General features: G+C 50.4%; 1 protein-coding gene across 1 annotated transcript in view; it reads left to right on the top strand.

The window, feature by feature from the left end:
* nav3 (neuron navigator 3) overlaps positions 1-21895 on the top strand; it is a 129514-nt gene that overhangs the window by 68399 nt on the left and 39220 nt on the right. Inside the window, exons 8-12 of the mRNA XM_084701270.1 lie at positions 1912-3094; positions 6666-6781; positions 13914-14022; positions 18799-19191; positions 20366-20485. Coding sequence (XP_084557396.1) covers positions 1912-3094; positions 6666-6781; positions 13914-14022; positions 18799-19191; positions 20366-20485 — 1921 coding nt within the window. The remainder of the gene's footprint in view (positions 1-1911; positions 3095-6665; positions 6782-13913; positions 14023-18798; positions 19192-20365; positions 20486-21895) is intronic.

Genomic DNA, 21895 nt, shown 5'->3' with positions numbered 1-21895 from the left:
ACACATGTCATACAAAACATAGAGGGGCGGACGCTGTCCTGGCAGATAGCTGGTGTATGTGAGTGTGTCCTGTATGTCTCCCCCACAGATGAACACATGTCCAGGGTTTTAGGGCTGTCGGCCTGATAATAAGCAGTTTAGTTGCTCCATCACCTCGTCTCACCATAGCTTAAGCTCCTTCTTCCTGCCTATTAGGCAAATCCTGCAGAGTCAGGGTGAATCACATCTCACACACACACATACAGACACACACACACACACACACACGGACACACGCACAGCTGGTGTCGGTTAAAGGACTTACCCGGGGTCTTTTCGGCAGAATAGAGAATATTCTGGACTGACTTTACTTGTCAGCAACATGGCATCATCCTTCAGCGCAGAGCATTCTGCTTGGGTCCACCAGAGTGTAGACTCACAGTACAGTGAGTGTGGTTTGCTGCCATGCTGTCCCCCTCACGCTCCCACCCTTGCTGTCAGAGCCGTGTGGGGAACACAGTCACACACACTGTGCTTTTGACTGCAGGTGTGACATAGATATTGTGCAAAGAGATCAGGCACTAAGAGGAACCGACTATATACGTACCGGAAATGATAAGGTTGACCAAGAATGAAGCAGTTATTTGTAGGACCCAAAGGTACCTTGATTGTTGTAGACCATAGAAGTGGTTCTGCTCTCCACATAGATGGAGAATGTAAAAAGGTAAATGGTCTTTTTTTATTAAATGTGATGTGTGGTCTGAACTCCCGCGAGAGGAGAGACGGGGGATCTTTCAGAAGGTCAGACTCACTGTTCAGCAGCAAAAACCACAGACTTTTACAACACATGAAGAATGAATGTGTGAGCGGCAAGGATACAGTTATAGCAATTACACCCTGTGTGTGTGTGTGTGTGTGTGTTTGTGTACTGGCTCCTCTAGTATTCACTCCACAGAGCTCAGCACTGCAGCAGTGCAGGTGAAGAATGATGTCATTTTAGCATATTGATATCTTAACTCTCCTAAGGGGGTCATCTGAGGTGAGCCAAAAGGGTGGTGGAATTGTCTGGCAACCCACTGTTACCAGGGGGAGGTATCAATAGTTTTGAGGTTTTGCAGAATCAATCAGCAAGTCAATTTCCCGCTCGAGCGCTCGGCAGGCTTGGCTGGGATCTTTGTGTTGGCTGTGGGGAAAGTTTTCAATAGAGCACCGCTGCTCTGCACTGGTTCCTCTGATTCCCAGCCCGTCTACTGCTTGTCTCTGTAACCCCCTCCCTGCAGTTTGAGAGAGGCTCTATGGTTGGAGGCAGAGATAGAGACAGTGCGAGAAAATGGAAAGAGAGAGAGAGAAAAGAAGAGAGAGGCAGAGAGAAAGGAAGAAAAATTAAGAGAGATTGAGAGGCACACAGCGAAAGAGAGAGCAAACGAGAGAGAGAGAGAGGAAGAAGGAGAGAGCAAGGACGAGAGAGGCAGAAGGAAAGTGTGAAGAAGAGAGGGTGGGTGGATGTTGGAAGTCTGCATATTCATCTCCAGTCATATGCTGCAGAGTCCCCCTGGTAACATCAGATCTGAGGTTGGACCATACTGCAGTAGTGGAGATATCCCAGGGTGCACCAGGCCCTCCATTGCTTGTCTCACCCCTGCTCTCTATCCCCTTGATCTCCCACAGTACAGACACTCTCCCAAGGTATCTTATGTAAAATACACAGTGTATCTATGTAAGTCTATAAATACACTGTAAATACATACAGTATATATCTACAACCACGTATATAGTCTATCTTTCTTGGGTGAAGTCAGCTTGAGATGAAATGTATAACTTTGACCCCTGCTGAATGATGAGAGGATGAGGTGAAATGACAGTATTGTTTGGCTCTTCACGGGGCGTGTTTTCTTCAGTAACCTTTTCTCTCTCCTTCTCTCTGGCCTGCAGAGTCGGTGAGGAGCATCCCCGTGCCGGGCAGCATGAACGGGAGTGGCGCCGTGCCCACCAGCCTCAGCGGCCAGCAGCTGGCCTCCGCCATCCCCTCCCCCACGGCGGGCAAGTCCTGGCGCAGCAAGTCCATGAACCTCAAGCACAGCGCCACCTCCTCCATGCTGACCAGCCCGGGGGCCTCGCCCTCGCCCACCCCCCCGCCCTCCGCCTCCGACCGCCTCAGACCGCCTATGTCCGAGGGGCCCAAGGCGGGGGCCGGGTCCGCCCTGGGAGGCGGCGCCCCCCAGAGGTCCATGCTGGAGAAGTTTCGTCTGATCAACCCTCGCTCGGCCTCGCGGACGTCGCCGTCGGTGGCGGAGATGTCGCTCCAGGAAGAGGACGACCTCTCGGAGTATGGGGAGGAGGGGCTGACCCCGACAGGACCCCCCGCGCCGGCGTTCTGCGGCAGTAACCCCGCCCCCAAACAGCCAGCCAATAAGACCCCTCCCTCCTATGGAGCGCCCAATAAGAACTCCGCTAAGGCCCCCTCGTCATCCAATAGCAATAAGTCCCTGTCCCAGCCCAAAGACAAGGAGGATAAGGGGCGTGGTAGCAAGGGAGGGGCCAAGGCCAGCACCCCGCCCAAAGAAGAGAGGGAAGCGCTGGTCGACACAGCTAAGAAGACCTCCAAGATTGCCAGCCTCATCCCCAAGGGAGGGAAGCCTGTAGCGGGCAAGAAGGACAGCGCCTTCCCCTCAGCCTCCAGTGGGATCCCCAAGCCTGGCCTCAAAGCTCCTTCTACCACAGGGAAGCCCCAGTCCCTTCCCCAGACCCCAGCGCAGGCCCAGACACAGACCCAGACCCCAGCTCCAGCCCCAGCCCCAGCCCAGGCTCAAGCCCAGGCCCAGGCCCAGGCCCAGGCCCAGGCAGCCCCAGGTGGAGGTGGGGTGGTCAGGGAAGGGGAGAAGGCCAAGCTGGCTAAGGGGAGCCAGGCCTACTACATGCAGCGCTCCATGGGGGGTCTGGAGGGCCGGAGGACCAGCATGACGTCATCCACAAGCACCTCGGCCCTGTGGGGCTCCAGTGCGGGGATGATGGTGGGGGGCGGAGGGGGGGCGCTGGCGGGGAACGGAGCGGTCCAGCTGCCCCAGCAGCAGCAGCACCACCCCAACACTGCCACCGTAGCGCCGTTCATGTACAGGTAAGAGGGTGTGTGTGTGCCGTGTGTCTTGTTGTGTTTGTTGGTGTCAGTGTGTTTGACTGGACGTGTGTGCGCGCCTGCGTGCGTGCGTGCCACGGCTGTGTGTCTGGAGGATTCTTCCGGAACTGAACATCCTACTTATGTGCACTGCAGTCACTCAGCCTCAGCGGGAAAAGGGCCGTACTCAGATCAGTGTCCAAAAGGCATATGATTAAGAGGAAGGTTGGAATGACCATATGAGATGACCTCAGGTGTTTGACATCAGCTCGTTGGCAGCTCCTCTCCCAGTCCCCCTCCTCCTCTCCTCTCCCACTCCCCCTCCTCCTCTCCCTGCCTCGGCAGCCTGGAGCTGGCGGGTGCACCTGAGGCTCACTCTCCACCTCAGCTGTCCGTCAGACGCTACGCTGACTGCAGGATGGAAGGCCGGTTGAGTCGCTCGATACTTGCACCGGATATTCGAGAGCGAAAGCCGTAAACTTTTGAACTGAAGTTTACATTTGTGGCACTCTCAAAAAGAGTGTGGTTAAAGGGAGAGAAGAAATGGATGCTTTCGCTTGTGTGTCGGCTCGGTCTGGGTTTGTCCGGCCGTTCTCTCTGTTGACTCTGTCAGCATCAGACAGTAGACAGTAGAAGTGTGCATCATTAAGTGTGTATGTCAGAGGTCACACTCTGTGCCTGGCTGCCCTTCATTAAGCCAACCAGACAGAGCCTCTGCATCTCTCCTTTTCTCTATCTCTCCATCTCTCTCTCTTCCCACCTCCCCCTTTTCTCCCTCTCTTCATCTCTCCACCTCTTGGAACACCCGCCAGCATTTGGTCCAATGGCTCGTTAATCCCACAGCACCGCACACACACATTTGTGCACGCATACCCACTCGAGCACACACACATGCTCCCACACACACACACACACACACACACACAAACGTGCACGCACGCACACACTCCCCCACCCACTGATCGGCTGGCCTTCCCACTGAGCACCTTACAATACCTCCCGTCTCTCAATCTCACCATCTTCTGTCCAAACAGGAGAAGTGATTCACCACACCCGCTGTGCTCGCGCACTATTATTAGTGCCAGTGATGCAGAAGCCTCTGTGACAGGCCCAGACGATTCGTGCCTCGTTTTCAAACGGCTTTCCAGACCCTTCCGTCTGCCATCTCCACGCAGGCGGAGGACGTGTGCTTGTGTCAGTGTGTGTGTGCGTGTGCGTGTGTGTGTGTGTGTGCAAATGTGACGTGTGTGTTTGGTGGGTGGGGAGATTGGCGCCAGGACGCCTTTCGCTGTCAGGCCCAATCTTCTTTCAGCAAAGCCAAACAAAGAGAGACAAAGATGTTTGGCAGGCATTATCTTCCAAAATGTGGATACCTTTAACAATATCTCATTCTCCTCACAGTAGCGCTCTCTCTCTCCCTCCTTCTTTCTCTCCTTCTCCCTCTCTCTCTCCTCCCAAAGGGCACCATCAGGCACACAGTGCAGTCTGTTCAAGCATTAACATTTGTCCTCACACCGTGGTTACACTCGCAGTTAGACTTTCACTCGTCGGTTGTGCTTTTCATGAAACCCAGAATACACAATCAGATTACAGAGCACGCTTGGGACTTTATTATTTTATTCTTTACATGCTTGATTTTATGTAAGGCTATCATATGCAGTCGTCCAATTGTGCTATTTCACCAACGTGTGAATTAGATAGAAAACGAGTCTATGTCACAAAACACGCGTAAGGACTACAGCTCTTTTCCTCGTTCCACAGTCTTTCTCCTCTGACTTTCCTCTTGTTCTTCCATTCCAAACCGTTTCTATGGTCCCTCCATCTTTCCCCACTTTCCATGATCCTTCCCAGCTTCCTCGCTTCGTCCCACCGTCCTCCTGTCCCCCCTGCCCTGTCCTTCCTCTTCCCTCCAGCCATGTCTGCCCCTGCTGACCTGTCTGACATGGAAGGGGCTGTCTGCAGCTTGCCATTTAGGGAGAAGCCCCCCACAGCGAAGCAATTTGCCATCATTTCAGGGCCAATTAGGCACCCTTCCCTTTCCCATCTCTTCTTTCCTTTTGCGCTCTCTCTCTCTCTCTCTCTCTCTCTCTCTCTCTCTCTCTCTCTCTCTCTCTCTCTCTCTCTTTCTCTCACTATCTCTCTCTTTCTCTCTCTTCTTTTCAGCTTTCTCTGCTAGCACAGGACCCCGTTTAGATGTGAGTAGACTCAACCAAGTCAGGACCGAGGCAGAGACAGAGACAGAGACAGAGGCAGAGGCAGAGGCAGAGGCAGCAGAAGTTAGCGCTACGTTGTTTACAGTGTCCACACTATCAATAGCTGCAGATGCCATCAAGATCATTTGTAGCTAAGTCTGGCAATTCACACTTTTCACCGGCTTTTCAAAGTTTAATCTTGAGTTATAGTTCCCTGCAATTCCAGACAGTGATCATCAGTTCCAGCTTTGAATGTTCCGCCCTTCAAGTGCCTGCTGATTGATATCCCCTGTGTCATATAACACTGCTTATCTGCTCCTCAATCTGCTCCTGGATTTTTGGCACCTGTCAAACCTCCACCAGTCAAATTGCTCCTCCGGTATGTTTCTGTTGCCTGGGTTTCTGTGGAACTGGAACTAGTTTGGGGGGAAACCACGTTTCACACTGCAGCAGCCGTGAGCTGATGCTGTTTACCCTCTGCCGACTGGAGCCTGGTTTATCTCTGACAGTGCAGGTGGCCCGGGAAGGCTTTCTTCTGTGTGTGTGGGTGTGTGTGTGTGCGCGTGCGTGCGTATAAGTGTGTGTGTGTACATGTGTGTTCGCGCGATTGGGTGCGTTTTTGCATGTGTGTGGAATGGTGTGTGTGTTTGTGTATGTGGGAGTTATCTAGCATCTGTCAGGAAGGCTGGCTGTGTCTCTTCCGTCGCTCATCAGGGTGAGGAGACAAACAGAGCAGAGGTCTGAGTAGGGCATGATATGGGAGGAGTTCACATGAGGGAGGGAGGGAGGGGGGGAGGGAGGGAGGGAGGGAGGGAGGGAGGGAGGGAGGGAGGGAGGGAGGGAGGGAGGGAGGGAGGGAGGGAGGGAGGGAGGGAGGGAGGGAGGGAGGGAGGGAGGGAGGGAGGGAGGGAGGGAGGGAGGGAGGGAGGGAGGGAGGGAGGGAGGGAGGGAGGGAGGGAGGGAGGGAGGGAGGGAGGGAGGGAGGGAGGGAGGGAGGGAGGGAGGGACTGGGTCCCATGTTCTCAAACACTCGCAAACATGGAGAACAGCCCCGATCATGTATTACAGTCTCAGACATGCTTATCAACATTCATCTTTCCACACACATATGAAGCGGACCAGTCATGAGCCACGCACACGGACTCACACACAATGTTATTTCACAGTTGGATTATAGGATATACAGCAAGAGAGTGCTTTATAAGGTCAAGCATGGAGAACAATTGTGACAGGCACATACACACCCACACACAAAATCACACGCTTCATCCGAGGTATTCCCTCGAACGCGACTATTGAATATGTGAACAAATATGACATACATATATAACACGAATATTGTCTCCCATCAGTAACCATGGTTTCTGCCCCCCCTCCCCCAGGACGTACTCTGAGAACGACTGCACCACCGTGGCCCCCTCGGACACCTGCCTCAGCCCCACCAAGGGAGACCTGGTCTACGGCAAGACAGCCAAGCAGTGTCTGGAGGAGATCTCAGGTATGTGCAATCTCACACAGCAACCTTTTCATTTGCTATGTGTGTGTGTGTGTGTGTGTGGGGGCATATGTGTAAATGCCTTTGGTGTATTTGTGTGTGTGCACACCAGTGTGTTTTTGTGTGTGAGCTTGCACGTGTGCAAGTATGCGTGTGTGCCAGTGTGTGTGTGTGTGTGTGTGTGTGTATGTGTGTGTGTGTGTGCATGTCTTTGTGTGCGTGTGTGCCAACGTGCGTGCCTGTGTGTGAGGTCAAGGGAGGTCCTTGGATCCCTGTCTCACATGGCGGAGGGAAAAGGTCAACAATGACAGGTGAACACAATCCAGCATCTGCGGCCCTTTGGTTTACGCGTGCGCCTGTTGGTCGCTATTGGTTACTCTCCCTCCCCGGCGTCTCGCGCTAGCCTTGTGGTCTTGTGACGACTCATCATTATAGACGGTTGCTAGGGGCAGCCGGAGATGAGGATGCTGGAATCCGTGTGGCAGCCTTCAGCATTGATCTGCTCACTGCCCCAGGATTTCAACGCAAGGACCTTCCTTTGGATTGGGAAATGTGGTGCTCTTTGATGTTTCAGTGCAAACAATGACAGAAGTGACATTGCAGAAGACAGGAAGGGATATTACGAAAGGTGCTTGGTGGAGGGAAATGTCACGTAGAGCTGCCGTATGTGTGTACTTCTGCTCTTTGACTGAGAGAGGACAGTGCACAACTATACAAAAAATATATATAAAAAAAATGTATGTTGAAAACACATGTTCAAACGTTCCATAACAAAGAGAATGCACTTGGGCTAATTTTGTACTTCAAATGTATGCCTTTGCAAAGCCACAACCAAAGAAAAACATTTTAGGAATGTCTTCATTTTACTGCCCTAAACCTGTAATTTCTGTCCACTGTGGTGGCAACATGATTTAAACATCAACTTCTATCATCAGTTCAATTTTGAAAGAGGTGTGAGGTCTCTGCTTAAAAAGTCACACCTGCTCTCCTATATTTTCAGAATTCCAGCTTTGATTGTATGTACGTATCTAGTATGTAATAACACCTGGTTTCTTCAAAGAAAAATGGCAGCCTATCCTGTGTTGGTTTTTGACTTGCTGTTGTAGTTCTTGAACTGCCCTTGTCAGGAATGTGCTTGTGGTAGCCTCTGTGGTATGAGAGGTCCTTCAGAGGAAAACTGTGGTCAATCTCTTTCTAAAAGTCCAGTGGCACTTAGCTGTAGGAAAGAGTGGCCAGACATGTTGTTTCCTACTGCTTCAAACCTTGAATCACACACTGAGCAGCCGATTCACCTGTTCCAGGGCGTGTAACCCCCTGCTAATACCATCTCTGTCAATATCAGTTGAAGTCACCTTGATTATGGTTGCTGTTGGCAACAGCGCCCTAAAGCTAGCTTAGCCTTAGCTTGTTTACAGAAGCTCCAGCTATTTAAATGGCGAAAGGCTATAGCTGTGAGGCGATTTAACACTAGAATGATTGTTGAATCTGTTGACAGACTGCAGTCTTGTTTATGAAAGCCAAAGCCCTCAGTCTTTACTCATTAACCTAGCTCTTAATTAGCATAGGCAGTGGAGCAGCGCGGCTTGCTAGCTGAAACTACAACTCACAGGTGTGCTGTCCAAACAACTCTCTGTCACAGTGGGTATATAAGAAAACTAGAGAGAGAGAGACAGAGTGCGAGAGAGAGACAGAGAGAGAGAGAGACAGAGAGAGAGAGAGAGAGAGAGAGAGAGAGAGAGAGAGAGAGAGAGAGAGAGAGAGAGAGAGAGAGAGAGAGAGAGAGAGAGAGAGAGAGAGAGAGAGAGAGAGAGAGAGAGAGAGAGAGAGAGAGAGAGAGAGAGAGAGAGAGAGAGAGCCATGTTCTGTATGTGATTTGTTGTTCTGGTTAACCCATACTCACACACTCTCCCACACACACATACACAAAACCAAAACAACACATCCCTGATAGATTACGGGCACAAAGCCATATATTCATTGTGAAAATGTGTATATTTAAGGTAGATGTGAGAGATAGGGAGTGAGGGAGGGAGAGAAAATGAGGGAAGGACAGAAAGGGAGGGAGCTGAAGAAATCACCACAGAGAGAGCACAGAGAATATGGAAAGAATAGAGAGGGAAGGAGGGAGGTTGGAACTGCCGTCTGAATGCTGAAATGAACAGGAGGACCTAAAGCTGTGAGATTGAGCGCTAGCTCCTGCACTGGCTCCAGCACTGAGCATTCTCCTGTGTATGGAGAGAAAGTGTATGTGAGAGAGAGAGAGAGAGAGAGAGAGAGAGAGAGAGAGAGAGAGAGAGGGAGAGAGGGAGAGAGAGGGAGGGAGGGAGGCATGCAAGTCGCTCTGGCGAGGTTGTAATTAACAGAAGTCAGAGTGTGGGCAAGACAAGAGGGAGAGACCCTCCTGCTCCTGACAGTGAACAGAGGAGAGAGAGGGAGGGAGCGACCGAGAGACACGGAGGAGAGCGCGGCAGAGGAGAGCGCGGCAGAGGAGAGCGCGGCAGAGGAGAGCGCGGCAGAGGAGAGCGAAAGAGAGCGAGAGCATGTGAGAGTAAGAGAGAGAGAGAGAGAGAGATGTAACAGCGCGTTCATCCACACCCCTCTCTGCCTCTCGCTGTGAGGTACAAAAAAAAGGGAGAGACAGAAGAGAGGAGGAGCGGAAAGAAAAGGAGTGCCTCTGTACACCGTTTCTGTTTGTGTGTGTTTGGACACTGGACGTTCGCTGGAGGATCGGGAACATGCGCCTGCCAGAGGATGGCTTTGGACTGTGCTGTGTGTGAGGGGGAGTTTTTCATTCGGTCAGTCGTGGTATGCTCTCCTCCATCCCTCCATCCCTCTCTGCTTCCGGATGAGCCCTGGACCCCGGGTGGGTGTCGGAAACGGGGCCACCTGAGCCTGGTCGCCAGCTAGAGCGTGGCGCCTTGGCCACACCCACCTCCTCTCACCAGCCGGCGCTGCCAGGATGTGAGCCGGGGAATTGACAAACAGGTGTTCTAGCACACACCCACAGACAGCCAGAGAGAGAGGGAGAGGGAAGGAGAGAGAGAGAGAGAGAGAGAGAGAGGGAGAGGGAGCCAGTGAGCGAAAGAGAGGAACAGAACGAAGAGGAGCGATGAAGAGAGGAGCAGAGTTCTCCGTGTTCCAGGGTGGCAGCCCCCCTCGCCGCCCCCCGCAGCCCCTCCCCGACAACCTCAACCTCCGCAAGCAGCGCTCCCTCAACAACCTCGCCCTGTTTGGCGAGGGCGAGCAGCGCGTGTACGTCATGGAGCTGGGCGAGCCGGCGCCGCGCCGCCCCGTGTCCTCCCTGTCCTCGTCCCCCTCCCCCGCCCGTGGGGGCAGCCCCAGGAAGGACCCCCCCAGAGACCCGGGGGCGAGGGGCACCCGGGCGCGCTCCCTCTCCCTCACCCTCACCAAGATGCTCTCCCAGTCCGAGCACTCCCTCATTCCTGTCCCCTGGAGGCGCACGGCGAGCGGGCGGGCGTCGCTCGGCGCCCAGCCCAGGCCGGAGGCACCGCCGCGCGGGCAGGAGAGGCGGACAAGGGAGGAGGCGACGGACGAGGAGAGCAGCAGCGGGCGTTCGGACGAGGAGGCGGCGGCGGGGGGGCGAGGCTCCGGGGGAGGGGACGGGGGGCGCCGCCGGGGGGGCAGGGAGCCAGACGGGGGCTACTGGGCGGAGGAGGAGGCGGAGGGGGGGGCCCGGGAGGGGACGGCTCAGCTGGATCAGGAGGTGATTCTCACCATGCTGGGAGACCTGGAGCAGGTGCTGCACACACAGCCACGCCGTAAGTCCCACACGCACACGCGTGACCGAGAGCCCACACGCAAGCGCCTCGATTCCTCTTCGCCCGTGGTGTCAGAGTGGAGTGTACCTGCGTGTGTGTGTTTGTGTGTTGGGATGTGTGTGTAAGCTGCTGGTGTAGCACCCAGACTGCTGCATGTGTCTGAATGATCTCATTCACACTGCTAGTGAAAGCCAGTGTTAGCAATGACTGTGCAGAGAGAAAAGGAAACTAACTTCACAGTGACAAATACAGATCTGGGGACAATATTAAGTGTGGTGAAGGAAATATATCGTCGTGACCTGTGAGACCGTAGCAAAAAAAGAACAACCAAGCACCTTTTTCACCCGTTCTCTTGAGAGGGAGTGCTAAATGTCTCCGTGCACTCTATCTATCTATCTATCTCTCTATCTCTCTCTCTCTCTCTTTCTCTCTCTCTCTCTCTCTCTCTCTCTCTCTCTCTCTCTCTCTCTCTCTCTCTCTCTCTCTCTCTTCTCTCTCTCTCTCTCTCTCTCTCTCTCTCTCTTCTCTGTCTCTCTCTCTCTCTCTCTCTCTCTCTCTCTCTCTCTCTCTCTCTGTTGTCGCTCTACTGTCTCTCTCTCTCTCTCTCTCTGTTGTCGCTCTACTGTCTCTCTCTCTCTCTCTCTCTCTGTTGTCGCTCTACTGTCTCTCTCTCTCTCTTTCTCTCTGCTGCCTGTGAATAGCAGAGTGTGACTCTTATCAGTAGCTTCATATTCCCTTCCTCTGTGTGTGTGTGATCTATTCTGCTAGTTACAACAGCTCCTGAAGCGCTTCCCTCAGACGAAACCTCCATTAAAAGAGTTCAGCTGCTCCTGTACTGTAGCCTTGGGGAGCGTTTCAGAGCTTCTTCTGTGCCTTTTCTGGTTCCTCGCTGTGGAGAATACAGCGACTTGTTGGTAAAAAAAAGTCACCTCTAGCTTTCCCCCTTAATGGTTTTGTGGTGTGTGTGTTTCTGCAGTGCTGTCACAGCAAGCTGCAGAGGAAAGGCGGTGAGTGAGAAGCGTTTGGCACACTCGAACACTGGACTTTGTGTGTGGCAAAAATGGGGTCTAATGATTTGTAGCTCAAGGCAGACATGTTGACAGGTTTCTGTGTGTGAGCAAGGATGGCTATTTCCCCTGAGTGTTTTTTGAGGTTGTGTGTTTGTGTGTGTGTGTGCTAAGAGGTAGGGGTGTTGACAGCCAGTGAACATGCATTATGTACAGGGATACAAGGCAGAGGGGACTGAGGACTGTGGTGTGTGTGTCTGTGTCTGTGTCTGTGTGTGTGTGTGTGTGTGTGCGTGTGTCTGTGATTGTTAGAGCATCAACCTGTGGCTCCAAAGCAACACTGCTGTTTTGCTTTGCAGAGTGACCGTTCCTCAGCCCCTCTAATTACCGGTATTTTGGATCAGTCTCCTACCCGCTCTCTCTCCCACTCTTTCTCTGTCTCTCTCCCTCTAATCTCTCCATCCCTCCCTCTCTTCTCTTTCTCTGTCTTTTTTTCATTTCTCTGTCTTTCTCTCTCTCTCTTTCTCTCTCTCTCTCTCTCTCTCTCTCTCTCTCTCTCTCTCTCTCTCTCTGTCTTTCTCTCTCTCTGTCTGTCTTTCTCTGTCTCTCTCTCTCTCTCTCTCTCTCTCACTTAATTGTTGAAGTGGTGCTTCCAGCAATGGACTCATTTTTTAATCAGTCTAGAATGTTTGTCTGTCAAAGTTCTTAAGGCTTTTCTGAAAAACAGATCTATGTGTTTATTGTATGCGAGTTAACTGTATGCTAATGTCATGAAAATCAATCAATCCTGCAGCGTTTAAAAAAATCAAGCCTTTGCCTTGACTAAGATTGACAATGAAATTGTGTAGGAGAGGAGAGAAGAGGAGTGCTGGTGAGAGGAGGGAAAGAGGGGTGTTTGGCATCTATGATCTGTCCTTGTGCAACCCAGCTGCACCTATCTCTCTCTCTTTGTTGTGGCCAGTCTTTCTCAAGTGCTTCCCTGTTTCTTTAAATCCAGCACTTGAGACAGCAGCTCATTGATTGGTCCCTTCGTCCCCATCAGCACCAAACAAACACACACACAATAGATACACACATGCATCCATTCACACACACACTAGTTCCTGGTTCCTCCTCCGATCGTAGCAGGCTCTCTGAAGGTCTGATAGGAACAGGAAGTCAAATGCTGTGTACATGTAGCATGCGTGTGTGTGTGTATGTGTGTGTGTGTGTGTGTGTGTCTTGACCAACTGCTAATATGAGAACATCCAGAAGATGCAGCCCTTACAGGCTGTCACTGTCTAATATTGTAATACCCACCAGGGCACTTCAAAACCACTGCAAAATCCTGTTGCACTATAAGGCATTCTTTACATTTAGCAGATCCTTTTATCCAATATGCATTTGATGTTTACCCAGGACTGTAGTCTAATTCAAGAGCATTTCCGACATGAGACCTTGTTGTCGTGAAAACCGAGCTGAATGATTGAAATCCGCAGGTCAGTTCAAAGGAAGACGACACAACTATAGAGAATGCAATAGTCACACACATTCAGCGTGACTGCAGCTACAGAAAACGAACGAGAAAAGTGTGAAGGCTCCTGGTGCCAGTCTAACTGCCATGCTGTGTCTATCCTCTCAATGCTCTAAAGAGACGGTTTCCTTTGTGAGTGCCTTAAAACTGGAAACTGTCACGACTAGAATCCATTGCGTGTCTAGCACATCCCAATTATCAGCCAATGGGGTCCTCTGACACAAGCTATGATGGCTGAGGAGCAGCAAGGTTTAATTGGATGAGACAAGTGGATATGAGGGTCCATGTCCCAAGCCTGCGCCGCTGACATGCTGCTCTGCCCTCCCTTTCTATTTAGCATTAGAGTCAGGCCTCCCAGATTGCTCTGTTACACTGGTAAAGCTAAACACTGAGATGCTAACGAGTTTCTATACAGTACTTCAGACATGCTTGCGACGGCACAACACACATCAAGTGATTTGAGAGTTAGGGTTCGGGAACCAAAGCAAACATTGAAGGATATGTGACAGAGTTTGCTGTTCAAGCAGAATGCTGTGGCGGCGCACAGAAGGAGCAGGCCGTGGGTTTTCTACAAACGTCTTGGAAAATGGCGAGACGGCAAACAGTTTTCCTCCGGCAGAATGTTCTCTTGCTTTATTCAGCATGTTTGGCTCGACAGTCCCAAACTGACAGTTTGCTCGCTTCCGTCAACACAGCGTCCTGGGAAGCGTAGCCTTGCTGTCTGTCATTGTGTTTTAGTCTGATTGTGGGACAGGAGATATGGAGTTGCAGTGATAGCAGACTGTCTCAGACGCCCTGGTCTCTCTGAACGTTCTCTCTGTCTGGGTCCGTTTCAGGGGAGGATCCGGAGGCCAGACGCATGCGGACGGTGAAGAACATCGCTGACCTGCGACAGAACCTGGAAGAGACCATGTCCAGTCTACGGGGGACGCAGATCAGCCACAGGTGAGCTTTGGGGGCTGGGGGAGTCCGTTAAAGACCTAGGGTGGGGGGGTGTAGAAAACACTAGCAACTAGAATAGGTCCTTTTACACTGTGTATTCTGTAGTTGACACATCTGTAATGAGTTTTGGCCTGTACCCCAAAATAATAATAATTATAATATATTACAATTTTTTGGTCTGTTTCCCTACAAAGTGTTTCATTCTTTTATAGGTCACATTTTGGAGGGATTAATGATGTCCTTCGGGAGTCTATTTCAAGACTTAGAATTTTTCATTTTAAAATCCCCAACTGATTTTACAGAGAAGGATATGGTCTCTGAAACTTTCAAATCAGCCCTCATTTGTAGTGAAATGTGCCATCTCCCTGGAAATATCCGAGATGCTTCTAGCTAAGTGTACTTCACTGTCGCACCGCCACTAATTTAAAAGCATGCCATGCAGGATGACGGAAAACCAAATCCTGTAACACCGAAGGCCTGTCTCCACTGTGAACCATGGCCGTTATAAAGAACATGTAGGGGACATACAGCCATGCAGCCAGAATGATGATAATTGCTCTATGTCACTACCTCAGGCTCCTCTCAGTCTATTATTCAGCCAATTTTTGCTCCATTTACTGAGGGACGGTGGTGTCTGTCTGGGCTGGCCGTGTGACAGGGGTGAGAGATGGCTCTGGGTACCTTCCCCCGCTACTTCCTCTGTTCCACCAGGCCGGGGAGGGCGATCGATAGAGAACCTTACTTGCATTGAGTACTGGAGCCCCACAGGTATAGCATAGGTCTACGATTCCAGAGAGAGGCCAGGGATTGACCGTTTGCTACCTAGCTGGTGGTGAATGGATCATCCCATCCTAATGGGGAGCGCACAGGACAGACATGGCTGTCTTTATAGTGTGGAAAAAGGCTCAGAGCACAGGACAGGCATACCAATGGAGCACAGAGCTAGAGATTGGCCGGTCCATTAAAGCTTCTTTCACAGATAGTAATAGGCGTGAGGAGGTAAACGCGGTGTGAAGGTTCCTCCACAATCTCTTTGCAATTAAATATTGTTAGGAAGATGATCTGGCACTCCGTACATGCCTGCCATACATATGAGGGGTCTGTCTGTTGTGGAGGTTTATTTTGCCTCAGAGCACACTCGCATTGTCTTGGCAACTGGTGTTAGAGATAAGGGACAATGTCATTACTCATCGACCGATGGGATGTCAGGAATATTTAAGCTATCTATGTGAGAGGACTTCCTAGACTCTGTCTTGGTTACAGTCAATGGTTGGATTGGATGTAATAGCATTAGAGATGCATTGGGCCTCATACAGTATACAGCCCTAGGAATTGAACGGACACACACACGCACACACACAGTCACAAACACACACACATTCAAACTCACACACTCAGACATACCCACACCCCCGAGCCACAACAATTCAGCTGCCACAGATGATCCTCATTGATCAGAGTCTGGGTTTGATTCCCCCATCACATCCAGAGAGGGGGGAGGATATAGTATTGATTGACATTTTCAAGAAATGGAAAAGAAAAACATCCTTCACATGCTGCAATCTTTAAAGGTACCTCAGAAAAACAAATAAGGGAGGAACATTTCTCTCATCTGTCTCTCTATCTCCCTCTCTGTCTCTGTCTCTCTCTTTCGACAAAAGTCCCCTTTTCCCTCACTCTATTTCATTCCCAGGGGGTTTGAAGCACCTGTTGGCATTTCAAACATGATAGCTTTCGCCGGTCGCGGTTGTTTATTTTTGTGTTTACACTGTGCTGTATTGGAGGGAATTCAATTATTCTCAGCGCGACGATGGGTTATCTACAGGAGCGATCCAGGGTGTGTGACACGTGTGATTTGTCACAGGCCCGTATGCAGACCCCTATGCAGCTAAACTCATTACCTCCGCGCCATCTGCAGGAGAAGCCGATGCATCAGTAACACCTGCCGGTCGCTAACCACACCAACGGCTCGGCCTTATCTCGTCTGGGCGCGTCGGACACCCCTCCAGCCATGCAAAGCAGCTGGAGGAAGTGTTCAGATCCATTTGGAAAGGGGGGGCTATTAGAACACCAGGCTGCTGTTTTGGTTTAAACTCATCATTCCAGTTGCTTGATACCATAGATATATATCTGTGCTTGATACAGCCCTCTCAAGGTCAGCCTTGAGAAAACGGAACTCGGAGAAAGGGTTCAAACGCTGACATTCACTCACACACATGCACAGGCTCACGCACACACATACACATACACACACACACACACACATCAAGGTTGTCTTTTTCCTTCCTCCTTCATGTTCTGCTTTCTCTCTCATCCTGATTATTGATTGGTGCTTTTGCCCAGGAAGGGGAGCAGAGCCCCACTGTGGGTGCCAGGATGAAGGAGTCTCACACACTTCCACTCACCTTCCCTGTGGAAGCAGGTTGCCAGGAGACAGGATGTGGTGTGTGTGTGTGTGTGTGTGTGTGTGTGCGTGCGTGCCCATGTGTGATATGGTGTGTGTGTACGACAGAGAGAATGAGAGAGATAAGGTGGGGGAATAAAGAGAGAGAGAGAAAGGGAGGGAGGGAGGGATGGCTCCAGAGGGCTCGTCAACAGCTATGTGGACTGACTGACATCAGAGGAACAGATTAGAGGATCTCTCATCACTCCAGGAAGTGCCACAGAGGACTATAGGACCAGGCAGGGATCTAAACTGAGACTGTCAGTGGATTGGCTTTTAATCTGGTGATCAGATGATGCGTTTCTCACTCGTCTTTTCATTTTGTTTTCATTCATTTCATTTCAATATTCCTTGGTCCTCGAGGAACATTTCTGTCAGAAAGGTCCTGAAAGTTAGCTGGTGTTGTGGGTGCAGTACCTAAACCTGCCACCAGAGGCAGTGGTGAGACTATAAGATGGTCTCCCACGCCCCTGCCAGTACACAGCGCTGGCACAGGAATAATCACACACACACACATCTATTCACTGGCACAATACAACATGGAAGATTACAGACCCCACAGCCGATACCTGATGAGCAACCTGGTAACCTGAGCCGAATCCAAACCTGGCAACCACAATACGTAGGAGTGGGGCTGGCCAGGTAAAATAACCTAAATGGAAAGCAACTAAACCAAATCCACCACGAGTCCTCAGCATTGCTCAATGCAAATAATCACCCATTGTCAATATTGACAACCATAACCACCATCCACAGACACCATTGTGTTGCCAAACCTACACACTTCCAAACCCCCCTTTGGGGTGTGCTGGAGGAGAGGATATGCCTAGAATACACCTGAACAGTTGTTCTTTAATGCTGCTGAGTCAGTAATGCTCTCCCCCTCTCTCCCTCTCTCTCCCTCTCTCTCTCCCTCTCTCTCCCCCTCTCTCTCTCCCTCTCTCTCCCTTCCTCTCTCCCTCTCTCTCCCTCTCTCTCTCCCTCTCTCTCCCCCTCTCTCTCTCCCTCTCTCTCCCTCTCTCTCTCCCTCTCTCTCCCCCTCTCTCTCTCCCTCTCTCTCTCTCTCTCTCTCTCTCTCTTTCTCTCTCTCTACTGTACCTCAGCTGCCTCCGACAGTCGCTCCAGTATTTGTCACAAGTCATCACAATTAACACTTTGCTGTGTCTCCTGTCAACATCCAGTGTGTACTAATGAACTGGGCTGGTCACAGAGCAGTCATGTAGACACACCAGTGTTATTTATCAAACTAAATTGCCTCCACTTCCCTAAAGTCCTATAGTACTGTTTAATAAATGCCAAAGGCCAAAACAGTCTCTATTTGAATGCGATGGAATTTAATGATGAAAATATAGACTTGAGGCATCAGTGTATCGGGTGTTGGAGTGGCTGCAGTGTGTCTTTATTTCCACTAGAGAGAGCTCATGCCGGGTGCTGCAGCTTGGGTGTGACCGTGTGTGTGTGACCGTGTGTGTGTGTGACCGTGTGTGTGTGACCATGTGGGATCTGGTGCGTGCCAAACTGTCCGTGTGTGTGTGTGTCAGACACAGGCAACTCTTTTTTTCCGTCTGTTTTATCTCTCTTTCTTTCCACTCTCTCTCTCTCTCTCTCTCTCTCTCTCTCTCTCTCTCTCTCTCTCTCTCTGTCTCTCTCTCTCTCTTTCTCTCTTTCTCTCTCCCTCTCTCTCTTTCTCTCTCTCTTTCTCTCTCCCTCTCTCTCTTTCTCTCTCTCTCTTCCACACATTCACTCACTCCCATGGGCCATCCGGATCGGCCATGTGTTCCACGGCAAATTCTCGTCTGATGTCCACTTCATTCCAAGTAGCACACTGCACTGTAGAAGAAGCACTTTAAGAAGGTCACACTGTAGGAGAGCAGTCACACACACACAAACACACACTCATGCCATCATAGTGGGTCCACAGGTTAGACACAATCCAAAGAGAGTGGCATCCATTTTCTAGAGTCCTCTCTGTTGTGCCAATATCAGCCATCTTTCAGCATGAGCACTTCAGTCCTTCATACAACAGTGCACATGGTGTTGTGGACTACCTAGTGTTGGGTCTGTTTGGTTTGGGTTTACTGCACCATTTGACGTGTTCTCGAAGACTTGTCTCTCTCTTGTCACCTCGGTGGAGCTCAGAGGGAGGCGCAGGCTGTGGAAGGCGCCACCTGGCACAGGGATGAAAGTATTGACTATCCTGCTCAAATCTTCCCTGTGGCAGTGCGGGTAGGTGAGCTGTCCCCAAACTGTACTAATCTCTCTCTCTCTTTCGCTCTCTCCCGCTCTCCCTTGCTCTATCTTGCTCCTATCTATATCTGTCTACCTGTCTCTCTCAGCACCCTGGAGACGACGTTCGACACCACGGTGACCACAGAGGTCAACGGGCGTGGCCTCCCCGCCCTCGCCAGCCGCTCCTCCCCCATGGCGTGGCGTCTCGGCCAGTCCTCCAGCCCACGCCTCCAGGCGGGCGACGCCCCCTCAATGCCCAGCAGCTACGCCGCGCCCCGGGCCACCAGCGCTAGCGGTGCCAGCGGGCGCTACGGGCACCCTGAACCCTCAAGGTTTGTCTACAACGCCCCTCTGCGGCGGTCGGCGGCTGGAGCCAGGGGAGCGGAGCCAGGGGAGAAGGGAGGCGGGCCGGAGGGCGTGATGGAGATGGAGGTGGCAGGGTACATGAGCGATGGAGACCTCCTCGGAAAGAACGTCAGGACGGATGACATCACTAGCGGGTAAGAGGGGGTTAGGACACACACACTCACACACTTGTGCATTCGCACACACAGACATCATATTGGGTATACTTTAATCCTTCGAAAAGGCCTCATTTATAGTCTGTAAAATCATTCCTGTTACGGACTTTCAATTAGTTTGCAATGTTAGTTTGCCAACAAAAATCTGTTTTCAAAGAGCTAAATGGCTTTAGAACGTCGATCTTTGGTTTATGTAGATTGACTCCCTCAAAAAGCAAGTTTGCTACATATTTCATGAGAAAATCTGTGATATTTTCAAGACCTTGTCAGCCATTCCACATCAATAGTCACAGACAGGGACGGATGACTGTAATCACTGTACATTTCACAAACCTACGGAAGGAGCTCTCAGTTTGTTCGCATAAACCTCCACTGTGTTCAAGGACTGACATTTTTCTGAATGAAAACGAATCATCTGTGAACCCATGTCATACATCACTTCTTTCTGTGTGTCGGTTGTTGACCTTGCTCAGTTGAACTCAGATAAATGTTTGCCTGCCTTGCGTGCATGGATAACTACACTCAACTACTCGCAAATGTATTCAAAACTACACACACACACATACACACGCAACCATTTTATTCATTGAGAAGACACTTATCCAAAACGACAAACAAATCATGTTGAAAGTTTCACAGAAGTGTATGTTCACAACCACAAACACTCTTACTTCTCCATCCTGACACATAGTCACAACACCAATCACCCAACAACACCTTTCACCCAACAACACCTTTCACCCAACAACACCTTTCACCCAACAACACCTTTCACCCAACAACACCTTTCACCCAACAACACCTTTCACCCAACAACACCAATCACCCAACAACACCTTTCACCCAACAACACCAATCACCCAACAACACCTTTCACCCAACAACACCTTTCACCCAACAACACCTTTCACCCAACAACACCTTTCACCCAACAACACCTTTCACCCAACAACACCTTTTACCCAACAACACCTTTCACCCAACAACACCTTTCACCCAACAACACCTTTCACCCAACAAATAGTACTGTAATTTGTCTCTGTATGCACACATTTAACTCTCTCACACACACACACACACACACACACACACACATCCACACATATACACTCTCACTTCTTTCCCAGCTGAAGTATCCTGTTCCTGTGTGCAGGTACCTCACAGACGGAGGCCTCCATCTCTACTCCAGGAACGCGGGCCGCGTCCCTGACCTCACGTCGTCCAGAGAGCTCCCCCAGAGGGCTGTGAAGGAAGTGCATGGGGACGCAGACAGGTACAGATGCTGGGGGCGGCTAGCCTCATCTCAATACCATTGATTTAATTCAACTTTCTTTTTTTTTCACCAGGAAGGGCTAATTGAGATAAATAGGTTTTCAAAATGGTAAATGAGGGCAAGTAGTAGTCTGGACACAGCATACACGTCCTGTTCTCCAATTCAGCTCTTCCAATTAATTGTCCGTACTGCACAAACCAACTCACTCATAACAGAAGGGTCTATACTGCCAACAGGTGTTTGAGTATAGAATATTATACTCAAAGTATACGTATTCGTATAAGTACAAACATACTTACTTAGATTCAAATGATGTGAATATTCAAAGTCAGTACATTTATATACAAATCCACTTGTGCAGACAAAAAATATATGTGAAACTTTTTCTGCTTGGGACCTTTGGTTTGGGATGCCAGTGAGCTGGTTACCATATTCTGCATCCTGTCCCTGTCAGTAACATCCTTCAGAATGTAAGGTGTGGGTTCAGAGCCCTGCTAGAACCTCCTCGCCCTGTCAAATGATCCCTCGTCTGCCTGTCAGCCTGTCAATCACACCGGCAATATGACTGGCAGAGACAGAGGCGTCTGACGTCCAGACCTTGTTTTCCCATCTTTCCATTTGAAAAGACACAAGCGGAATTCAGAGCAGCAGCTTTAATTCTGAGTGTTCCCTGTGGATCTGTTGAGAGATGGGATATCTGGGCTGTGAGGTTCAAGTGAAATAAATAAAAAGTATTGTTTCGAATTTCCTCTTCATGACCTCCTCTTGAACTTTGAGAACCTTTTTTCTCACAGCTCTGAGGAGGTGATACGTGCTACTATGACTTAGTGACTGAGGGAAGTTGAACAATCAGGAAGGTCGTTATGTCGTTGGCCACGTTGACCAAAAGAACTCTGCTTGGTTGGTCTCTCCGTGTCCTGTTTATCTTCTAGCAGTAGTTCCCTTCACGCCACCTCGCCTTTAGGTGACACTCCAGGCCTAAATCACTGTCTTCAGCAAACAGATGTTCTGCAAACATTAAATTGTGGAATAGGCACAAATATATGCACTACTGTATGTATTGGCCAAGTACATATCATGTCAGATATTTAAATGATATACTACTTGTCTCTTTCCCGGTGAATTATGTATGATTCTTTTCTCCTCAAATTGTTTACATTTTGAGTCTAGTGATTTCCCTCACACACATTGCTCCCTGGCCAATGACAGCAGCTCCTAATTGAGAAGATAAACACACACCCATCCCAGAATCCTCTGTGGACTGGGAGAGAAGTAGAGACACCCCCCCCCCCCCCCCCAACCTTCTCCCAGGAGAAGAGAGGGAGTGGGGACTGGAGAGAGAGGAAGAAAAGGGATTGATGAGAGAGAGAGAGAGAGAGAGAGAGAGGGAGAGAGGGAGAGGGAGAGAGG

This window comes from Hypomesus nipponensis, chromosome 7 (assembly GCF_054491055.1).
Source record: "Hypomesus nipponensis isolate SF chromosome 7, ASM5449105v1, whole genome shotgun sequence".
Lineage (NCBI taxonomy): Eukaryota > Metazoa > Chordata > Actinopteri > Osmeriformes > Osmeridae > Hypomesus > Hypomesus nipponensis.
Note: the sequence above shows the minus strand (reverse complement) of the source record. Positions and strands in the feature narration are given on the sequence as shown.